We start from the raw sequence: 18,081 nt of genomic DNA, 5'->3' as shown, positions 1-18,081 counted from the left end.
AAGCCTGACTTACAAAACCATTTAATCCCAGAGGGAATGTGACCCAGATCAGGGAGGGGCAGAGCTCAGGAATGTGTTGCTACGTTCTGTTCATTCCAGAACTTCCTAGGCCTCACCTGCACCTGAGTGATGACCAAAGCATGTTTTGCTTTGGTCACTTCATCCTGATGGCTGCACACTCACAAGAATGACAGCTAGGCTGAGCATGCAATTCCTAAGATCATCTCGTATGCACACGCTTGGGAATTCAGAGAGTTGACAGGGCCAAGAGAAGTTCCTGTTCCTTTCAAGCCAAGTGTGTAATAATATCAGTACCCTCCAGGAATTGGAGGCAATAATGCTGATCACATACTTCATAAGGAATACACCGATGATTACAGTTAGCTTGAGTGCTCAGGAACAATAGGAGGTTTACAAAGACATACTTTCAGCAACAAATTAATTATAACACATCTCTCTTGTAATACAATTGGGTCATGCTTTTGAAATCCTCTAAATTTTTTGACTGAAAGATGTCATGAACGTCTCAAGAATAATTATCATTATAAAGGTTTTTATTTTATATCATGTGGGACCAAAATACTATAAAGGAAGACTAATTCTTGAACCATAGATGTAGTCCTTCATTAAATCTATCACAAAACTGTTTTAGGAGAGCATTGGCAGTCACCTCTGTACTAATTCCGACTACTGTGACCCTAGGGAAACTTTGGTCAAGCTCTGGAAAACCTGGGCTGGTAATATAGTGTGGCAGGCAAGAGCAGACCACTTTAAATTATCCTTGGTATTATTTGGAAGGCAAGAAGCAAGCATGCTGGTGGAAACAGGCCTGGTGCCTTGTAACATCCACCCTATAATATAACGCTGTGTTTCTCAGCTCTTTTCCTCACTCCTGTCGTCTTCCATCTCTAAATGATGTTCCTCACCACAACTGAGAGCCAAGGCAGTAACTGCAGAGGAGGCATCAGAAGGACAGAGCCAATCTGCTGGATGTATGAAAATTGTGCCTTGGATGCCCCTCCCTTAATTATCATAATATCCCCAGTTCTTTTGTTTTGTTTCTTTGAAACAGGATCTTACTATGTAGCCCTGTCTGGCCTGGAACTCATCATGTAGAGACCAGGCTGGCCTCATACCTACAGAAACTGACTTATTTCTGCCTCACCACACCCAACAAGACCTCAGGTTCTAATAGAAATTAGTTACCTTCTGGCAATCTTTACCTCATTATCTACCTGGAAGTATTTATGTTGTCTCAGTGGAGTTTCTCCAGCTCCCTGAATGTCAATTACTTATTTTCAATATCACAGGACGTTTTCAGAGACGGTTATTTCTTTTATCATCTTTTTTTTTTTCTTTCTGTTTTCTTCTGAAAGCTTTCGAGATTGCATCGGAGTCCCTGGCTTCTGAATGGTGGGGCTTGGGAAGCAGAGAACTTAACACGGAGATGCCCATTAACAGACCTTGGTTGATTTTAAGGCAAACAGTACTGGAGAGGCCCAGGGCACACCTAATTCAGGGTGAGCGCCCGGATCTGTGAGCTGGTGTTGCTTCAGCATCTCGCCGTGTGTTTGTGGGGAGCCTGCTTTTGGCTCCTCCCCTGCCCTGTCCACACTACCTTTCGCCTCCGCTTTTGCGTAACTATATTAATAGAAGGGAACACTCCACATCCTGGCGCTCAGGCCCCAGAGACAGGCTGGCTGTGGCTTGGCAGGTGGGCTTGTAGCAAGGAGATGGGTGGGGGGGGTGGGCGGAGCCGCTCCGGAGTGGCGTTCTAAGTAGCCAATGGCAGGACGCGGCAGGGGCGGGCTGGCGGCCCTGTGACCGTTCAGCCAATGGAAGACGAGCAACTACTGGAGCGACCTGGTGACATGAGGAGCGTTCCATTCCGCCAGCGGTGGGCGGTTGCCACAGCTGGTTTAGGGCCCCGACCATTGGGGCACCCTGTCAGGAGGAGGCACCCTCCCTGTCAGGGAGAAGTCGCTAGCACCTTTGGCGGCTGACACGATCCCCAGGGACAGGGCACTTTCTGTCCTCAGTTGCTGGCCGAGTTCGGTCTTTCTCATTCAGGTAAGCAGTGGTGGGGGTGGGGGGGTCTCCGGGGCTCGGCTGTCTGGAGGGCTGCATCCCACTTCAGCTCCGCTGGCACCCGGGGACGTTGGCACCGCCCTGCTCAGCTCGCCAGCTGCCAAGCCCCTGGCCCAGGGTGACTACACGTGGCGGGGTGTGTGTGAGTGTGTACGAGCTTCTGGACGCGTGTGCGTGTGGATGTGGCGCGCGTCCCAGTCAGCCTGGGGCGGTGGTCGGCTGCGTGGCGGAGGAGGCAGGGCGGGCCTCCTGAGAGGCCAAGCCCGCTGCTGCACTGCCCTGGCTTCTTGCACTCGGGCTGCTGAAGCCGGTCGCTGCTTCCCGACGGATTTTCATTTTCCTCCTCCTCCCAGGTTGGGCTCCCTTTCCTAGTCTGTGTTCTCCTGCTGGGTCAGTTTCTGAGGAGGAGATTGTTTTCCAGGTTAGTTTTTACACAAAGGAAGTGATCTTTGCACCTCTGGGGGCCCCCTCCCCTTTCCCAGCGCCTTCCACCTTTCCACCTCGCAGCTCAGCTTTTAGTCCTCTTTTGGACCTTTGCCCTCTTCTAGCTCCAGAATGATCTCTGGCTGGTTGTTTCTTGCTCATCAGGCTGCAGGCTTCCGACTCATTCTTGCCAGCATGGGGCATGTGGTGCCAGTAAATAGAGGACACAGCCCCACACCTGAGAGGAAGAGAAGGGGGTGAAAGTGAGTGGGAAGGCTAGGCCTGGAAATCCAGGATGCTGAATTGAGCTGGTATTGGTGAAATGTCCCAAAAAGCCCCCAAGGGACTTATCTTAGCCACTGCCACCGCCCTCAGGCACCCCTCACCCCATCGCCAGTTACCAACCATCCCGGAATCTCTCCTGGTAAAGAAAGCCTTTTATCTACAGGGTGATGTGGTTTATTAAGAGTCCTACAAACGTGGGGCTAGACCAGCAAGACTGTTTCATTTTCGGACTCGGGAAGTTGCAAAAGGCTTGATTAGGGGACATCTGGTTCGGGTAAATACAGTGTGTGTGTTCTGTACAGAATGCTCAGAACATCTTACCCCAGCCACAGGATTACTTGTTCCCTTCTGGAATGGATATTTTGAATGACTAACGGAAGAAAGAAGGCTAAGGCCTGGAGGAGGGATGGGAAGGGCTACTTAGGGACAGACAACAACAAGAATAACAAAAACCTACTACTGTTATTATAGGTGTCTTAATGAAGACTAAATAATATAGGGGTGTAGTGGAAAGTACCAGGGACTGGAAGTCAGTGCGCATGATTTTCTTGTCTCAGTTTTGTTGCTGCGTGACCCTGAATATGTTATTTCATCTCATTGGTCCTCAGTTTACTTCTTTGTAAAATATAGTAATTAGGATGGACACAAAGAATTCCTGCTTCCTTCCAAGACTCAGAATTAACCAAATCGTCAGTATTACTTTGGAAACGGGATTTATTATTTAAATATACTAGTCTCCTCCCCTTTTGGAGAGCTGTTGTGTTTGTTTTCCTCTTTAGAGAACAAACACAGATTAGAAATAAATACTTCAGACCTCCCCGTTTCCACTCCTTCAGGCAGTGCTCATCTTTCTGTCTCTGGTAATGAGGGTTCAGTTGCATTTTGTTATTCTTGTCTGACCTTCCCCCCTTTTCTTATTTTAGGGCTCTTGATAATGTTTGACCCAGTGGCAACAATAGTAGACGCTGTGATTTCAAAGCTGGGCTCAGCCTCTGTTTCTGCTCTCCTGTAGTCACAAAGCCCGTTTGGACCAGGATCTCCAGTCATGTCTGTGATGGTGGTAAGAAAGAAGGTGACACGGAAATGGGAGAAACTCCCAGGCAGGAACACCTGCTGTGTTTCTGCTGTGATGGCCGCGTCATGATGGCCCGGCAAAAGGGCATCTTCTACTTGACCCTCTTCCTCATCCTGGGGACATGTACACTCTTCTTTGCCTTCGAGTGAGTTTTCATTGACTACGGTTGTCTGATGATGGTTAATCTGGGTCCAAGGAATGAAATTGTCTTTCCTGGGTGGCTCTTGCATGATTTCACTCTTCTCGTGAACAGTGTCTATAGGCTGTGTCTATTGAATTCACTGCTTTGTGGTTATAGTAGAATACATACTCCCTAAAAAGACCAGGGACTTTAATGTCAACTTCATAGCACTGGTGGGAATAACCCCTGACAAACAAGGGGTTTGTCTTAATTATTTACCTTCTTTCATTGACAGTAACTTAGTAACAAATTATTTCTTCTCTACCCCTCCCAGGTCTGGGAGTAGCCCCCATTGTTATAACACCTCCCAACAATATCCACTTAATCTGCTATTTTGGATCCTATTTCTATAAGGCCTACTTCTTACTTAGCTGTTAAATTGAAAAACTGAACTGAAGATTGGTTCCAGCATCAGCTGTACCACAAAGAAGCTGTGGGAATGCCATATAGGTGCTTTTGAAGCGTGGTTGTTCTTTCTCCCCCCGCCCCAATCACTCAGTATTAAAAAAAAATAAACATTCTATGTTGGCCTACTGTTAGCCTTGGAATTATTTTTTTCTGTGACGTGACACCCAGTGCCAGAGACGCTGTTCGTTGTGTGTATAGGTCACTGCTTCAGGGAGGTGGCCAGTTGGGAGTCTCATGCACTGTGGCATGACAACTGGGTATGCTGAGAATGAGTCTCCACTAGGGATGGGAGCAGTGTTAATTGTTTTGGGATTACTGTGTTAAGGAGGACCTTGAGGAAACAAGAGGTGTACACATGTCTACCGAGGCCACACCTACTATGAGCCTGCCATGGCTTGTGTTCATGGGTGACCTGGAAATAAGAGTTCCCATGCTGGGGTGTGGCTGGAAGGTGCCAAGGGGGCTCCTTGGCCAAACTGAGTAAGTCATTAAATGATCTCCAGATCATTGAGACTCACTTTTGTCTTTCTCTAAGGGCTAGAGGCTTTCACTGTGCATCTCAGAGTGACTGGGGGGCAACTTTGCTAGACTTTTGATGATTGCATCTGGCTTGAGTAACAGCAGTGGGAAGAGTGTTATGATGTTCTATAACAGGGCTGGTAAAATAAGATCAAATGAACTCTTAGTTAAAGGTCCTTTTGTTGTTATTGCCACTGACTTGATGGAGGTTTTCCATGAAGTTAGACAGGCTGCTGAAGGCTTGTTACCTGCTTTCCATTCTGAGTTTTACAACTCAGTGTGTGTGTGTGTGTGTGTGTGTGTGCGTGTGTATACATCACCATGTGCTTATGTGGGTTACAAGTGAGCATGTGCATCCAGGAGGGTTATACATAGCACAAAACAGTTTGTTTTCCTTCACCTCACTCTTCTTTCTACATTTTTCTTGCTTCGTTCCTGCTTGTCTTCTTGATGGAAGTACAACGTTGAATCCTGCTCCCTCTCTCTTCTTTTGGTCCCCCCCCCACCTCTGCACTTAGATGTTTATGATTTGAATCTTTCATGACCAAGATGAAACTTATTTTCCGGCTCTGAGTGACTTGGTAGTTCTGGGTTCAGGAAACCTGTGGTTTGGTCAGAGAAACATAGGATTTAGAACTGTGGCTTTTGGGCCTGTTTTTGTACCTGGAAGGCTTAAAGAGACTGTGCCTTGGATCTGTTCCACTTAGGCCCCTGAAGGCCTCTGAAGAAAACTGCCCATGGGATGAAGCTTCTAATTAGCTAAATTACTGTTCAACAGAAGCTTGATAAGTTTTCTTCTAAGACAACTCCCATTTAAAAGTTATTTCTTGGGGTTTTTCTGTAGACACGAAGTTTTGTAAAACTGTCCCGAGTTTCAGCTGTCTGTTTGAAAGAGTAAATAAATATTTCAAAAGTAAAGGCTGGGGGAGGGAGGAGAGAAGGAAGTAAATGTGTTAGCTTAGTGGAATGGGGAAGTGTAAATCTGACCAAAGAAAAGAGGACTCCCGTGATGAATGCTTTTAGGTAATGAATTCTTTTAATAAGGTAGAATCTGGTGTGTGTGTGTGTGTGTGTGTGTGTGTGTGCGAGCGCGCACGCGTGTGCACGTGCAGGCATGCATGTGCATGTGTCTGTTTGGCATATGCAGGCACATCGATAATCAAAGTGGTGGCTACTTTGTACCTATCTAATGGTAGGCTGTGCAAGGTACAGCAACATAAGAATGAGGAATTGACTTTTTTTTTGGTAGACTAGTCTATAATTTACTCTCAGGCAAATAGTGGAGGGTAGTAGGGTTTGGAAGCCAGAGTTGGGGCCCTAATGTTAGTATTAAAATGTGATGAGACCCAAGGAAAGCAGATCTAGTCTCTAATTTCAGGCAGCTGATGATGACATTTGACATTACACTCGATTTTAACCAAAACACCAAGAAGTGATAGGAGAGCATATTTGAATTCACAGATTGCTTCCTGTTGTCATTCTTAAATTATCTGTGAGTCTAGATTCTCTATTCTGTCACACTTTTGCCACTCAGGAAGGTAGTTCAAATCTTGATACACATCTGGATGTGCTTTTTATCAACCAGGTCCTGTTGGCAGCAGGTGCTTAGGAACAAGTGTGAGCAGACTTATGACTGTGTTTGGCCTAGCTGTGGGCCAGCCAGATGGTTTGAGCATTCTGGTCAGTCATGTGGGTGCCCCCTTCCTGAAAAAAATGTGCCTTGTTGGTACTAGTGCCAGCCTTGCACTTTGAGATTTTACTTTTCCAAATCTTGAGTGTTCAAAAGAGAGATGTGTAATTTTCAGTGAACAGGTTACATGTTGGATACCTAAAGCAACCTGAGAGCAGTTAGCACCAAATTGTGAGAAGTATTTCTGAAGAAGTGAGGTGGCCATCCCTTAAGGTTGCTGTCACAGATTGGAAATTCCGTGTGAAGTGGTAGATCTGTTGGAATTCTGCATAACTGAGTCTGAAAGGATGTGAGGGTGCATACGGGGGGTATAGATTACCAATCGGTAGTTGTATTTGTGGGAAGCATATATACATTTAAAAGTGGAGTGAAAATTGTAAAAATGCATAAAGACAAAGGATGTTCTGATTAATTCGGGGGAGAGGTATTTAGGAAATGTGCTTGTGGATGCCAGTTTTAGCTTTCAGCACAAGGAACAATATTGAAGCCCTTCTGCTCAAACCCTGTCCAGCTTCCACCAGAACATTACAGCAGAGTGACATTGATAACCTGCGAGCTGTCCAGCTACTGAAAAGCTTTGGTGATTAGGTGGTTTAAATCAACTTCCTGATGAAGTGTAGACCTGGGAAAAGGATCAAACACACTGTCCTCTGAAATGAACTTTATAAACGTTCTCTTTTAACTGTCTGACTGGTTTTCTAGTGGGGTCAAAGTCTCCAGACTTTTTATGTGGCAAGAAAGACTGTATGACTCTTGACCCCTACATAGTAGTGCCTTGCTGCTGTGATTGGTGCTGATGCTCTCTGTGTGCTGGATGTGGAAGAAATTGAATAAAGGTGCTGTCAGACCTTTTTTTTTTTTTGTCAGACTGGTCCCCATGGGTACCATCGGTGTGCATATTAGAAGAGAAGTCACTGAATCAGATAAACTAGAAAAGAGATTTATATTATTGCTTAGTAATTAATCTCAGTTCTCCTAGCACACCCAGATTTTCCTCCCTCCTCTTTCAAGTTCCTTGAACTGTACATTTGCTCATTGTACAATAATGTGACATGTCTTACATTTCTGAGTTTTTTCTTTGATTTTCTGTGTGTGATGGGATCTCAGGTAGCTCAAGACAGCCTTGAATTTCCCGTTTGGCTAAGGATGACCTTGAGTTCCTGATCCTCCCACTTCTAGGAGTACTGGGATTAGAGGTCTGTGCTGCCACACCCAGCCTGGCTGTTTTTCTCTTTCTATTATGCTTGCACTCGTCCTGCGTCTGCAGAGCTTCAAGCTCTTTCAGGCTCAGGTGTTATCTCCTGTGTCTGTAACCCCTGTGGTGATTTACACTGGAGTAGGTGGTCAGTAAATGTTGCCAGGAGAATTTCTGGAAGCTTTTTAAAATTCCAGTCTTGACTCAGAATCATAGCATGGTAGAGTTATAAAGAGCTCTAGAGACTCTCTCCAATCCTTTTTGTGGTTCAGGAAATCAGGCCCACAGAAGTAAGCTAATTCAAGCTCTGTTGACTGCTTTTCTTTTGGCTATGCAATTCTGAAGACATTCAAATTATTAAAGTATGATGCCAAATGCTAAATCTTCTAAGCTCATGCTCCTAGGAAACCAAGGAGTATTTTGTAGAAAACTGACAACATTTTGGCACGGCATCCTTGCAGGAGCATAGTGGCCTATCACTAAGTGAGCACTTAAAATGTAAGATGTTTTGTGAGTTCATGAAGGATTACTGTCTCTGTTTCCACTCCTTGGTCTGGATTCCAGTATGAAAATTGCTGGGAGAAAGATTGAGCAAAGTGTGCTCCTTACCTAGACATTCTGTGGGTACTCATGACTCAGTAGAAAAAGCAGACCTGGCAACAGTTAACCAGGTTTAAGGAAATACAGCATTACAGAAACCAAAGTCCCAGCTTGACATGGTAGAAATCTACTGTCTATCCTGAAGAGCATTCTTCACCGAGACTGAGATGAGATAAAGGTAACTATCATGACCTCTGATTGAGAGAGTGTTCCTCTGCGAGTTGCTCTGGGAAGGTCAGTCTTGTACTTTACGTGGGTTAGAGCTGTTTTGTACTTGAGCAACCAAATGGAAGTTTTGGAACACTATAATGGCCATTGACCTCTTTGATATCAGTCTACTACAGTTCTTAGCTAAACTTAACTTTTTCCTTTTTTGAGATGAGGTCTCATACAGCCTTGGTTAGCTTCAAATGTACTACATAGCTGAGGATGACTTTGAACTCTTGATCCTCCTTTCTCTCTCTTGAGTGCTAATATTGCAGGCAGGTGCCACCATATCTGGTTTTATGTGGTGCTGAGGATGGAACATCAGGCAGGATAGCAACCGAGCTACATCCCTAGGTGTAGCTCTGATAATGCATGTTCCTTGAAGATGAGTCTCCCAAACTATTTTATTTCCTTTAATAATTCCCAGTGGTTCTGTCATCCAGGATTCCTTTGTATGGCTTATTCTCTTCACCATCTTTTGTGATAATGGCATTACTTACTGTCAATCTGTTTTGAAAATATTTTTTAAAATTTCACCTAGATGAATATTGTTTTTTCTATACTACCCAAGGCCTCACAAGTGTTCTATTTAGCTGCACTCCTACCCCCCAAGAGGATTATAGTCTTTCTTTTCTTGAGATGGCCATTTCTTTATGTTCAAATGACTTTGAACCCACGTGAGCCTCCTACTTCAGCTTCCCAATTATATGAAACCAGAGCCAAGAATGAGAGCGAGTCATTTGTTTGTATGTTTGTTTGTTTTAGAAAGGTTCTACTTAGCCCAGCCTGGCCTGAATCTTTCTAGGTAGCCCACACTGACCTTTCATCTGTGATCCATCTTGTCCCAGTCTCATGAGTGCTAGGATAGTGGGGCTTGAGCCACCGTGCCAGTTTAGAATGAATCTTAATTAAGTCTGCAATTCTCTATACTGGAAAAGGTGAGCACAAAGAACTAAAATGTTCCTGGCAATCTGACATGAGTTAAGATGCTCACTCAAGGAGAGAAGAGACCTCAGAAGTGTTCTTCCTCAGAGATGTCAGAGCTAGTATTTTGTTTAAGAATGAACAAAGGAGGCACCTTGTGTCTCTTGCCAAATCAGGAAGCTAGGTAATTCAGTATAATTAGTGGGATGGTTCTGAGATGGAGCAATGAGAAGGCAGGAGCCTTGAGATGATGATTAGATAAGGCTAGTTAATGGAAGGCCTTGGAATACTGGTCTGTGGACTTTGGGACTATATATATATATATATATATATATATATATATATATATATACACACACACACAAACACACACACACACACACACACACATAGTTGGCAGCAGTACCAAGCTCTTAAGCAGGGGTATACTATGATTGAAGTTTAAAAATTGTCATTAAAACTAACATTTGGCCATTTCTGAGTAGATTTTGTATCTACAGGTACAGATTATGTATCTCCTCAAAAAGATTTTTTACCACCACAGAATAGAAAACGCTCATTTGATTAATGTTCTCCATTTCTACTGAAGCAAATGAGGGTTATGCATTTTCCTCTGACCTTTATGTAGCAAAATGTCTGGAGGTTAATTTTCAATTAAGTTTTTAGTGTTGAAGAGGATGTCTTCCCTTTCAGTACTCTGAGTGTAGCTATGATAACCTTGAAAATGTGTTCTGGGTGCTAATTCTACATGATTATTTTGCTCTAGAGGTAGTTCTTGCTAGTCTGTTGAGGCTGCCATTACAAACTATTATAGACTATGCTTTCTCAACGATGGAAATCTGTCTTCCAATTCTAGAGGCTAGAGGGCTTTAGGTGAAAGTACTGGCAGAATTGGGGTCTGGTGAGGACCTATTTCATAGCTTGGACATGGCTGTCCTCTTGTCATTTTCTCATATCATAGAAAGGCAAAGGAGGTCTTGTTAATATGAGTCATTAATCTCATTCATGGAGATGGAGACTTAGGTAACATAATCATTTACCAAGGACTCTGCAGATACTATTGAATCAGGGGCTGGGATTTCAACATGAATTTTGTGGAAACAGAAACATTTAATGTATGCCAGTAAGTAGTAAATAAGGAGACAACTATCCACCTATATCTGGGAGGAAGTAAAATGAAGTGTTATTTCTATCATGGTGGATCAAAGAGCATCACTGGGCTCAGATCCTTAGGCCTTGCTTGCTGTTAAAAGCACAGCTCTTCTTTAACAGCTGCTATTGGAACAGTTTCAACAGCCACCAGCTCCCCAAGAGAGCTCTTTCCTGACCACTTACAGTCCAGAGAGTCTGAATCACCATTCTAACACTTGATTATTGGTCTCATCTTATGCTTTAGCTGTTTCATATGTTAGTTATGTTTTCCCCAACAAAATTAGCTCCCATTTTTCTTGTTCTTCAGTTGTTAGACCAATAAATACTTGTTGGCTTATTGATTGTACTGATAAAAGAACAAACAAAGCATTAAAAATGTAGGAAGAAAGCTATTAGGGACTTAGAGACAGAATGTTATATAGAACAATCCAAGATTGCAGTCTGTGAGGCAAAGCCCTAACATAGAATCTATTTGGTCTCTTACCAGCTCCACTCATGAATCTATTTTGAGATTTTTTTTCGAGTGAATTGAAGTCTGTGCCATTACTATCATTCCTCTGATGAGCTAGCATGCTGGGGGTGGGGCATGGGACATGATGCACTAGCCTAGCCTGGCACTGCTGGATACTGCTGGTCAGTACCAGCATGTGGCTCATGGAAACATATGGGAATCCAGTATTCTAGCCCAGCTATGGAAACCGGAGGTCAGTCAAGGAGCTGGGAGAGGATATTTGAAAATGATAATGCCCTTTCAGGTATCAGAAATGAATGCTTAGTGGGCACATGGCTTATTTATAAAGTAAGAATGGGAACTTCTAACCGCTGGAAGGAGGAAGGCCTCCTGGTACTTGGAAGACAAAAGGGACTTCTGTTTCCATGAGAGTGTGGATATCTTTATTCCAATAAATGATAGAGATGGAAAATAGAGGGAGTTTAATTAGCTTTTGTTTATTGATAACACATCAAGTATTTCTCTAAGACAAATTAGTGAAGTGTGAGGTTACCTTGACTTTGGGGAATTACTACTAAATTTTCATGGAGCTTATTCCTGTCAAAGAGAGTGCCAGCTTACTGCAGCCATGGAACTAAAATAAGGTTAAAATGTTTGTAAAGTGGCAAGTACAAACTCTGTTTATAGTGAACAACATATTTTGATGCATGTGTATGTTGTAGAATGGTTAAAATGAATCTCCTTAACATATATAGTATTTCATAGACATATTTTTTTTGTGCAGAGAACACTTAAAATCTATTTTCAACCATTTTTATTATTGTTACTAACTATAGTCACTATTATGTGTGGTGGGTCTCTTAAATCTATTCTTCCTTTCTGAAATTATGTGACCTCTGACCAACCTCTCCACATTGAGGGAGTTTTGTTTTGTTTTGTTTTTTTTAAAAAAGCACACATGTTTCTCTGTATTGCCAAGGTGGTCTTGAAATCATGAACTCAAACAGTCCTCCTGGTTCAGCCTCTTGAGTAACTGGGACTACAGGCATATGCCACCATTCCTTACTTAGGATGCTGTTTTTACTTAAACATGTTTATTTAGAAGTGAGATAACATAGGTTGTAGTTCACAATAGTCTTGGTTTTGACATATTCTCTTACTTGGAGTAGAAAGGCCTGCTGGTCCCCCATTTCCCTTTCTAACCACGCCCACTTACTAGGGACAACTGACTGCCAGTAGCCTCATCTCTGGAAGAGAATAATACAATGAGCTTGTTGTATGCTTGTTGACATACAGAATGGATTGTTTTAGCAGGTGCAGAAGATAGTCTGTATGGAGACTACAGAGACCTTTATCCTTGATGGAGTAGTAGAATTCAAATCGAAGTTGTCTTTTGTCTAGTCTACAGCAGGAGTTGAAATTGGGCTTAGTTAAGCATTGGTCCTTCTTTGCAGGGGCCAGCATTGATTTGATTTTTTTAATTTGGTGGTTGTTTTACTAGCTCCATGTCTTTTTTCTTAAATAAAAAGAAATGGGGTTGGTGAGACAGCTCAGTGATTAAAATTGCTTGCTGCTCTTGAAGAAGACCTGGGATGATTCCCAGCATCTATATGGTGGCTCATAACCATCTATAACTCTGGTTCCAGGGACCCAACACCCTCTTTTGACCTCTAAGGGCACACCAAGCATGTACATAGCGTGTATACCTACATGCATACAAAACACACATACACATGAAATACAAATAAATAAATCTTAAAAAAGAAGCAACCTCATTTTTCCCTGCTCTGTCTGTTTAGTATGACATAACCAATTAGAGGATTCTTCCCTGGGGTGGGAGATTTTTCTCCTGCTCTTAGCATTCCTCAGTTGCCTGTAGCTCTTTGTTTATGGGTGGGTCCCCATGCGATTTCCCTCTTCCGTGTTGACTGGAGACTATACTCAGGGCAGTTATTCCTAGAGACATTGCTTCTTTGTTTTGAAGAGTGATCTTATAGATGATCAACGACTAGGAAGATAGTTGTTTTCTGTTAGTGTAGTGGTTGTGCTTGGCTTGCTCATGAAACATGGCTTCATGATTCCTCTGTGTCATTTGGGTCTCTGGCAAGTGGGGGTGACTTTTGTTTTTGAATTTACTTTTTGATTATGTATTCCTGCAAAGGGAGGAATGGAAATGAAATTAATTTATAAACTAGTAATAGTCATGGCCCTTAGTTGCCCTGAACCCATTTGCTAGGTTCTTGACATGTTCCCCCAATGCCCTTTTGACTTTTCAAAGAAGGAAGTAAATTGTAAAAAGGAAAGCTAAGACCACAAATTATGTTTTAAAAAGAACAAAAGGCCACTGAAATCATTTTGCAGGTTCAGTACATATACTCACTTTCATTATAAATACTACTTAGCCTAATTTAACAGTGAGTTCACACCCCCACCCTGTGTACTTATATTGTGGAGGGGAGGCAGGGGAACATCCCATGGGAGTTGTTCTGCAACTAGAGCAAACATACAGCCTGGAGTTAAAACATTTGCCCTGAATAGACTGTGGCTTGCTTACTCTCCATGCTGATGAAGTAAGCTTTTTCCTCAGTGTACTTTCTCTGCTCTTCTTCTGCTCCTTGCTCATCTACTTATAGTCTGCTTCCAGTGAGGATCTCTATTTTCAAGGAGAAATGTGCCTCGGGAGGAGATGGCTAAAAATAGGTCAGTGATAATGCTCATCACATACTCTCATTCATTCGGTTTGATAGTCAGGTCAGATCAACAAGTATTTATTGATAGTGTCTTTGTTCCTTTACTTGAATGAAGATCTATCAAATATACAGTCAGATGCTAATGCTAATAGAGGTCATTTATTCAGGGTTTATATACATCAAGTTCACTTCTTGAACTTTTCATAATAGTGCATTGGGTCTACACAGTGACCCCATGAAATACTACTACTATCCCCATTTTACAAATGAGGAAACTGGTAGTAGCTCTCACCCAGTTGGGAGTTGGTAGAACCAGAATTTGAACCCAAGGTCCTATGAGACCAGTTTCTTACTCTTAAGAAGTCAAGTTGAAGGATGTAAAATCAACATACTGATAACGAGCTAGGAAATAATGTAGGGCTTTCACAGTGAAGCTGCTGGCAGGAGGGAAGAGAGAATGCTGCTTCGCATAGGCCTTTAGGAGGAGACAAGACTTCTTTAAGTCCCAAATTCTTCATCTATCAATAAATATAAAGGGTCCTACCTTGTAGCTTTGGTGTGAGAATTGGATGAAACAAGGTATTTTAAAAGTAGTTATCACAGTGCCTGGTATATGGTAAGTTGTAGTTGCATTGATGACAGTGATGTTTCTAGGACCTGAAAGAGGAGTTCATTTGGGATATGGAGAGGAAAAGGTGCATTATGAGGAAAGACAGAAATGGACATTGTGTTGGAAAGTGGCGCTAGGGACTTTTCTTATTCCATTGCTGATGATAGTTCATCACCTACTAGCTGAGCTATTTGAGGAGACAAAAGGAATGGATATTGCAGAGTCAGTCAGCAGCCTGGAAGCTTTTCACTGGTCTTAAAGCATGCTGAGATACCCTCTGTGTGCCACTATGAGCCTGCTTCCTGATTGATCCTATTTTTTCTCCTCCTCATCAAACTCAGTCCTAATGCCAGATAAAGGGATAAGAAAAGGTCTGTGTATTCCCAGAGCAAAAGTACCCTATGTTGTTTACAAACCCAGGCTCTTACTTCTCTGTCCCTAGCAAGCATCAGCCTTTCTTGAGATAGACAAAATGTTCCTAGAGTCCTGATAAGAGGCATGAGTTATAAGAGGTATGGGTTATCTTAGGCATAAGGGAGTTCCCTTGAGATTGCTTTTATATGCCATAGGTGACCCCAATCTATTAAGTATGTGTTGAGGTTACATTGTATTTAGAATCACATCTTAAGTGTTTGGAATATCCAGAGGAATTAAATAACATAGTCTTTGCCCTGGAGATCTGCTGTTCTTGTTGTGGAGACCAGATTGATACAGTTGCAATAACTGGATATATATATATTCCATTGCTGATATTTAAATGTTAAATTGATTCCTTTCTTCAGGTGTCGCTACCTGGCTGTTCAGCTGTCTCCTGCCATTCCTGTGTTTGCTGCCATGCTCTTTCTTTTCTCTATGGCCACATTGTTGAGGACCAGTTTCAGTGACCCTGGAGTGATTCCTCGAGCACTACCAGATGAAGCAGCTTTCATAGAAATGGAAATAGGTGAGTCTTGTAACCAGTTGGCAAGTTGTTATATAGTGGGTGGCCCCGTTGGATAGGAGAGTGGGATCATCATAGTCACAGATTCAGACTACTATCCCAGCTTTTCCTGTCTGAGATCCTAAATGACCACCTATGAATTCGGTAAGACGGCTACAGTAAGCCTGTAAAGCTACATGCTTTCTTTTTCCGTATGTTGCGTTGAAGAAAGGGTTTGTTGACTGAATTGTTGCCAAGAGAGTGTCTTTTCCATTTTTGGAGGAGGCCATCCCATCAGACATCTGCTTGTTGAGGGAAGCTGTAAACTGTCTTTCCATAAAATGTTCTTCTTTGCATATACATACAACTTGGGATATAATTTCATAGGTCTTCTGAAGTTCACTCATGGGTCCAAGACTAAGAATTTCTGCTTCAAGGAGTCATGCAAAATGAGAAGGGACAGCCATGGTACTAGGAACTACTCAGAGGAGTAAAGAAAGAAATTTCAGGCTCAGAATTTACAGTCTGCAACTCTGAGACTGAAATGTAATACCACCAGGAGCCATGATGGCTTCGTGAATTGAAACAGAACATCCCACGGCTAGAAACGGAATATCCTGGGAGTTCCCACTGTGAAAAGTCAATGATGCGAGTACTAGGAGCAAGTGGGAGCCCACCAGCTCAGTAGCAGTGGTTGTTTCTCAATTTTGTTTTGACAGTAGCTTGAGTCCACAGGGAAACAAGATAAGAACAGATAAAGGACCCAGGACTTGTTTTGTCACTTCCTTGCCCCTGGGTTCTGGGGATCGAACCCTGTCTCCTGGGCATGCTATGCACATGCTCTACTACTGAGTTGTATACCCTGCTCTGTGACTGGGAACTTAGAATGCTGAATATCCGTGTTAGTAGAGTTCCGGTCTGTGGCTAGCCTTTAGTTCTTTGATGTTGCTCCGAAGGCTGCCATGCTTTTGTGTTTGTTTATTTGAACTGTTTCCCCCTACTTTTATAGTATGTTTATTTTTGGAAAAACTCGGCCAGTTTTAGTTGAGCTAAAGAGAAAATGGTTTGCACATGTCTGAGCTGAAACTACATGGGGTGAGGTGAGGGTGAAAATAGTAAGCATAAAGTAGAGGCAAGGTTTGGTGACATAGGCAGAATCCACATGGGAATGAGGAAGTAGCTGTGTAAGATTAATTCAACTAGAGAAAAGACAGTACTCGTAAGTCCCCCTTTATCTTGCTCTTAAGTACCCCATGTTCTACCCCAATGTCTCTCCTGGATTTTGCCATGAACTCTGTGGCCCACACACCCTACTGTAAAGCATATGTAAATAAATATTAAAGGGGCATGCTGGCACTTACATCATCATCTTATGAATAGCTAGCCTCATCTTCTTAGGACGTGTAGCACACTGTTATTGTTTGATTTCACAGCACCTACCCCACTCTACAAAAGGGAAAATGTTCCATATGGCAAATATTTTTAGAATCAAAGTGGATTGAAAAATACTCTGTTTTTAGAATTATACTTTGTGGCAAAGGTGCAGCGAGCCCAGCACTCTCATATGCTAGGGATGGATAGGCATGCAAATTCATACAGTCTGCCTGGAATGAAGGCGTAAGTCACAAACAATGCCACACCAATTCGGGGTTATGATTATTAGGGTGGTATTTATTTAAAGGGGAAAAAACTTACAGATCACTGTCCCAGGCAACAGCCCTCTACGCAACCAGGAAAGGAGTCTAGTCGCAGGCGGAGCAGGAAGTGAAGAGAGCGAGGAGAGGGAAGTGGCTGCTTTTTTAAAGGGAGAGAAACCACGCCCCAGTGGGCTGGTACCTCAGCGGTGATAGGCTGGAGGAGTGGGAGGACCTCCCGCAACACCTCCCCCTTTTGTTTAAATAAGAGAGTTCTAAACCTACTATGAAATTATATACAATAAGTACAAATATCCTATTCTAACTAGCTTAGGTCTTGTATAATAAATAACTTGGCCAAGTCATGAGAGAAAGTAACTACATTTATATAGTCTTCAACCCCATCGAAGATCTGAGAAGGGAAATAATGTTACCTGGGTAATTAGGAAGTTCAGTAAAACAACTTCCAAAACATGCAACAAATTACAGAGACAACTAGCTACCTGGGCAATCACCCAAAGTCACATTAGCAGCGTTGAAGCAACCAACTTTGGCTAAGGCCTAACATAACTGACATACCATTTTCTAAGGCAAGCAACTTTTCAAAACTATCTTACCCTGTCTTGGCAGGATATGACAGTCCTGTTTTATCCATTGATGCATGCTCTGTATCTTTGTCAGTTGTTGAGGTATGGGCATTTCTTTGCCCAAACGCCAGTTCTGCCAAAAAGAAAGGCTCCAGGTGGAGTGTCTTTGGTGCTCAACATTCTCTCGGGAATAGAGTGGTGTTGCCAGGAGCAATTGTGTCTCACTACCACAAAACTCTGAGTTAGATTAAAGGCCATTTTCTACAGCTCTTTGAAGAAGTTGAAGATTATCTATCTATACTGAGTATAATCTCTATATATCTAAAGAACCTGATTAGTCTATTATAAATGACAAACTTAGATGACTATTAGTCTATATAATTCTCAATATCTATCTAACTTAAAGACTAAGACAATAAACGACTATGAAACAAATGAGGACA

General features: G+C 42.7%; 1 protein-coding gene across 1 annotated transcript in view; it reads left to right on the top strand.

Moving 5' to 3' along the window:
• The first annotated feature begins 3,815 nt into the window (after positions 1-3,815).
• LOC121444825 (palmitoyltransferase ZDHHC9-like) overlaps positions 3,816-18,081 on the top strand; it is a 41,056-nt gene continuing 26,790 nt past the window's right edge. The window contains 3 exon segments of the mRNA XM_041646726.1: positions 3,816-3,913; positions 3,916-4,016; positions 15,281-15,441. Of these exon segments, the coding sequence (XP_041502660.1) occupies positions 3,842-3,913; positions 3,916-4,016; positions 15,281-15,441 (334 nt within the window). The 5' untranslated portion in view covers positions 3,816-3,841.

Source organism: Microtus oregoni, unplaced genomic scaffold (assembly GCF_018167655.1).
Source record: "Microtus oregoni isolate MIOR12 unplaced genomic scaffold, Mior012 000143F_ref0000043, whole genome shotgun sequence".
Classification (NCBI taxonomy): domain Eukaryota; kingdom Metazoa; phylum Chordata; class Mammalia; order Rodentia; family Cricetidae; genus Microtus; species Microtus oregoni.
This window is presented reverse-complemented; position numbering and strand designations above follow the sequence as displayed.